General features: G+C 71.1%; 1 protein-coding gene across 4 annotated transcripts; it reads right to left on the bottom strand.

The window, feature by feature from the left end:
- Positions 1–663: 663 nt before the first annotated feature.
- Positions 664–4,139, bottom strand: DEF8 (differentially expressed in FDCP 8 homolog). Of its 4 annotated transcripts, none has more exons than XM_026039598.1 (11): positions 4,037–4,139; positions 3,873–3,964; positions 3,638–3,787; positions 3,425–3,566; positions 3,190–3,354; positions 2,694–2,821; positions 2,133–2,246; positions 1,473–1,553; positions 1,253–1,393; positions 1,079–1,188; positions 664–761 (listed from the first exon to the last, which is right to left on the bottom strand). In XM_026039598.1, exons 1-11 carry the CDS (start codon positions 4,137–4,139, stop codon positions 665–667), a joined length of 1,323 nt encoding a protein of 440 aa, XP_025895383.1. In that variant the 3' UTR covers position 664. The 4 variants fall into 4 exon arrangements, with proteins under 4 accessions (XP_025895383.1, XP_025895384.1, XP_025895385.1 ...); XM_026039599.1 differs by having other exon boundaries at positions 3,873–3,981; positions 4,048–4,139; XM_026039600.1 differs by having other exon boundaries at positions 1,253–1,342; positions 3,873–3,981; positions 4,048–4,139.
- Between the last annotated feature and the right edge of the window lie 695 nt (positions 4,140–4,834).

The following is a 4,834-nucleotide window of genomic DNA, read 5'->3' as shown; positions in this document are numbered from 1 at the left end:
AGGGGTCGGGGGGGCCATGGGGGCACAAGGGTGGAGCCTGTCCCGTGGCAGCCCCCCACCACGGGCACCCCCCCAAAACCGCCGCCCGGGGGGTCTCGGCCGCGCCGCCCAGCCCGGGGGTCCCCAAGCAGAGACACGGAGGCGGCGCTGTGCGGTGCATGGAGGCCTCGTTAGCGCTACACGGAGCGGGGCGCCCCGCGGCACCGGGCGGCCCCCGCGCCCCACACCCCCAACCCCGCGGTCCTCAACGACCCGCGGACCCCAAACCCTGCAGTGCCCAAGGACCTGCAGACCCCAAAGACCTGCGGACCCCAACCCCGCGGTCCCCAGAGACCCGCGGTCCCCAAGCCCCCCACGCTGCAGGGCACCATTGTGGGGGTCCGGCCGCAGCAGCAGCGTTAAGAGCAGTAGTGTGTGCATGGGGGGGCGCTGCAGGCCGGCACCCCCGTATCCGTGTCCCGCCATGCAGTGCCCGGCCCTGCGGGAGCCACCGGGCGCAGCGGGAAGAGCCCCGGGCAGCTCCGGAGGACGGATCCACCGCGCGGGGGGCTGCGGCGGGAGCCCCGCGTGGGGCCGAGCCCCACGGCCCCTCGGTGCCGGCGTGGGGCAGGAGCCCCCCCGTGCCAGGGGGGCAGCGGCAGCCGTGCCCCCGGCCCGGGGCTCCCTAGGGCTCGGCGCCGGGGTCCTGGAAGAGCGACTGCTTGCGCAGGCTGAGGCGGGCGCAGCGCGGGCACGTCGTGGAGTTGTCGTAGTAGCAGTCCCTGCGGGCGGGCAGGGGGGCGGGGGGCTGCGGCGGCACCCTGGCATGCGCAGCCCCCCCCCCGGGCATCCCGGACCCCCAGCACAGCACAGCCCCCAGGACAGCCCGGACCCCCGGGCATCCTGGACCCCCTGGCACATCCTGGACTCCCAGCACATCCCAGACCCCCGGCACATCCCTGACCCCCTGGTGCATCCCAGACCCCCAGGCATTCCGACCTCCCAGGATGTGCATCCCGCCCCCCCGGGCATCCTGGACTCCCAGGGCATTCCGGACCCCCTGGCACATCCCAGACCCCGCCGGGCATGCCGGCCATACCTGTGGAAGACGGCGGAGCAGTCGGCGCACACGGAGCTGTGGCTGTCGAAGGGGAAGAGCACGTCGCCCTCCTTGCAGAGCTCGCACACGAAGCCCTTGGCCTGGCAGCGCTGCGGGGGGCGGGCGGTGAGCGGGCGCCGTGGGGCAGCCCCCCAGCGTCCCCCCCCAGCTCACCTCGCAGTCCAGCTTGATGTGCTTGGCGAAGAGCGTGTGGATGTCGGTGAGCGAGCAGCCCAGGCGGCCGGCCTCCACGTCGATGAGGTCCTGCAGCGAGTACATCTCGTCGTTCTCCACGAAGTGCTGCCGCTCCTGCAGCTGCGGCCACGGGGGCGTCACGGGGCGCCCGGCGGCCCGGCGCCCGCCATGCCGCCCGCCGCGCCGCCGCSGCGCTCACCTGCAGCAGCAGCCGCGCCGCCATCGCCTCCTTGCACGTGATGAAGTAGGGCTTCATGAGCAGGATGTCCTGGCGCAGCTTCTGCGGGGCCGCCGCCGCAGGGAGGGACGGCGGGGCAAAGGGGACAGCAGGGACAGCAAGGGTTGGACGGGAGCGGGCCAGGATGGCAGCAAGATAAGGGGGATATCGGGATGGGGACAAGGGGAAAATGGGGTGGGATGGGGACAAGGATGGGATGTCAATGGGACACGACAGGGAAAAGGAGGGTTGCGGGGACAGGATGGAGATGGACAGGATGGCGCAAGGACAGCAACAGGATGGGATGGGGACAGGAGGGGAATGGGATGGGAATGAGGTAAGGATGACAGCATGATGGAGCGGGATGGGTTGTAGAGAGGACAAGATGAGATGGGGACAAGGATGGGATRTGGACAGGACAGGGACAAAATGGGAACAGGGAGGGTTGCAGACAAGGACGATACAGAATGGGGACAAGGATGTGAGAGGGCAGGGCAGGACAGAGGGTGGAGATGAAGGCAGGATGGGGCCAGAATGGGCACAGGGACGGGATGCAGCCCGGGACGGGTGAGGACGGGGCCGGGATCGGGCGGGTCGGTTCGGGCGCCCGGCTCTGCCCCCCGGCCGGGGCCCCCCGCTCACCCGGATCTCCACGAGCTCCTCCACGTAGTTGAAGAGCAGCGGGTTGATCTCCCGCAGCTTCAGCACCGGCCGCGACACCATCAGCGCCAGGTAGCGCATGCTGCAGCGGGACACCTGCGTGCCCCCCGCCATCACCCCACTGTCACCCCCTGCTGTCACCCCCCACCGTCACCCCTCGGGCTGCGCCTGGCCCCACGGCGCTCTGGGGTGAACCACAACCCCGGGGACACCCCATCCAGGGACCCCTGCTAAGGACACAGCCCCCAGGAACCCCCATCTGAGGGACCCTCAGGAACCAGCCCCCCTTGGACCCCAAGCCCAGAGCAGGGTCCCATGCCCAGGGCCCTGGCTCCCATGGATACCCCTGGGATCCCTCCTGAGGGTCCTGAGCCCCCATGGATACCCCTGCCAGGAATCCAGCCCCAAGGCAACTGCCTGGGACAGGGATCCTGGGACCCCTCCCCAGGGACACAGCCCCCCAGGGACCCCTCCCCAGGGACACAGCCTCCCATTCCCCGGGTCCCCAGCCCCACAGCGCGGTCCCCGCACCCCCGCGGGCACCTTGCGGGGCTCGAAGTCCCAGTTGTGGATGGCGCGGGCCGGGATGACGGCCAGGTCGTTCCAGTGGCAGCTGCTGCAGTAGTAGAGGCCGGTGTAGTCGCACTGCCGGGCCTCGCTGGGCACCCCTCCTGCGGCGGCACACGCGTGGGCCCGCGCCCCACGGCCCTGCAGCCCCACGCACCCCAGGCAGCCTCCAGCCCCACGCATCCATGTCCCCCAGCCCCAGATATCCCTGCTCCCCAGCTCTGTGCAGCCCCAGCCCCTCGTCCTCTGTCCCAAATACCCCTAGCCCCCAGCCCCTCAAATCCATGTTCCCCAGTCCCACACAACCTGGCCCTTAGCCCCACACAGCCCCACACACCTCTGGTGGCTCCCAGCCCCACACTGCCCCCGTACCAGCCTGGCACAGCCAAAAGCCCCAAACCCCCCCAGCCCCACGTGCCCCTGGTCCCCAGCCCCACGTGCCCCTGGCCCCCAGCCCCAGGGCGGTGCTCACGCAGCGAGATGGGCGCCCGGCACTCGGCGCAGCGGTAGTCCTGGCTGTCGAGCCCGCTCTCGGGGCAGATGTTGAGCTCGTACTCGGCTTGGTGGCTCACCTTGGACCTCACGCACGCCTTGGTGACCAGCGGCAGGCACTTGCTGTGGCACCGGTAGTAGCAGCCTGGGGACGGGCGGCCGTGAGGACGGGGCGGGCGGGGGGCGGCAGGGCGGGGGGCCGGTCCCAGGCCCACCTGTGCAGGTGTACCAGGTCTGGATGAGGCCCCAGATGATGGCGCTGCACTTGTCGCACGTCTGCTTCACGCTCTTGCTCTTCTCCTTGTAGAAGCGGTGCTCCAGGACCACGCGCAGGTTGGGCTCGTCCTCAGAGGGGTCCTGGGCAGCGGCGGGCGCGTTGGAGCCGGCCCCGCGGCCGCCCCGGCCCCGCGCGCCGGCGCCGGCCGCACCTGCAGCTCCTGCAGCTTGAGGCGCAGGTGGATGAGCCGCACCACGGCGTCCTTCTGGCGCTCCGAGTGCTCGGGCAGCTCGGGGATGAGGCGCTTGCACTCCTCGATGGCCTGCCGCAGCTGCCGCACGTCCGACGCCACCAGCAGCCCCTGCGCCAGCAGCGGCAGGAGGAAGATGAGGGTGAGGAGGAAGGCGGTGGGAGCCGCGGCGCCGCGCCCCCCCGGCCCCGCTCACCACCGGCCGCGAGAAGTGGTCCTCGGCCAGCCCCAGATCCATGGGGCGCTCCGAGCCCTCGGTGTCCTCCGGGGACGGCTCCGGCTGCCGCTCTGCASGGGGGACACGGCTCAGGGGACGGGATGGAGGGGCCCCATGTGTGTCCCCCCCGTCCCGGCACCCACCTGGGGCGGGCGGCGCCTCGGGGCCCTCGTGCTGCTCGGGCGCCTTGTCGAAGGGGTTCACGTGGGCCTGCCGAAACCGCGCCAGCCGCTCGCCGTACTCCATGGCGGCGCGTGCTGGGGGACGTCGCCGTCACCGCCGCGCTGCCCTGTGCACAACAACCATCACCACCACACTGCCCTGCGCGCAACAACCGTCACGGCCACCGCCGCGCTGCCCTGTGCACAACAACCGTCACCATCACCGCCGCGCTGCCCTGTGCACAACAACCGTCACCATCACCGCCACGCTGCCCTGTGCACAACAACCATCACGGCCACCGCCGCGCTGCCCTGTGCTCAACAACCATCACCACCACACTGCCCTGCGCGCAACAACCGTCACGGCCACCGCCGCGCTGCCCTGTGCACAACAACCGTCACCATCACTGCCGCGCTGCCCTGTGCACAACAACCATCACCACCACGCTGCCCTGCGCGCAACAACCATCACGGCCACCGCCGCGCTGCCCTGTGCACAACAACCATCACCATCACCGCCGTGCTGCCCTGTGCAGAACAACCATCACCACCACGCTGCCCTGCGCGCAACAACCGTCACGGCCACCGCCGCGCTGCCCTGTGCACAACAACCGTCACCATCACCGCCGCACTGCCCCGTGTGCAACAACCGCCACCGCTGCGCTGCCCTGTGCACAACAGCCGCCGCTGTCACTGTCGTGCTCACCGCCACCGCAGCACAACCCCCATCCACAACAACCGCCGCCGTCACCGCCGCGCTCCCCTGTCCACAACAACCGC

This window comes from Nothoprocta perdicaria, unplaced genomic scaffold (assembly GCF_003342845.1).
Source record: "Nothoprocta perdicaria isolate Ctin4 unplaced genomic scaffold, notPer1 scaffold_234, whole genome shotgun sequence".
In the NCBI taxonomy this organism is placed as follows: Eukaryota; Metazoa; Chordata; class Aves; order Tinamiformes; family Tinamidae; genus Nothoprocta; species Nothoprocta perdicaria.
This window is presented reverse-complemented; position numbering and strand designations above follow the sequence as displayed.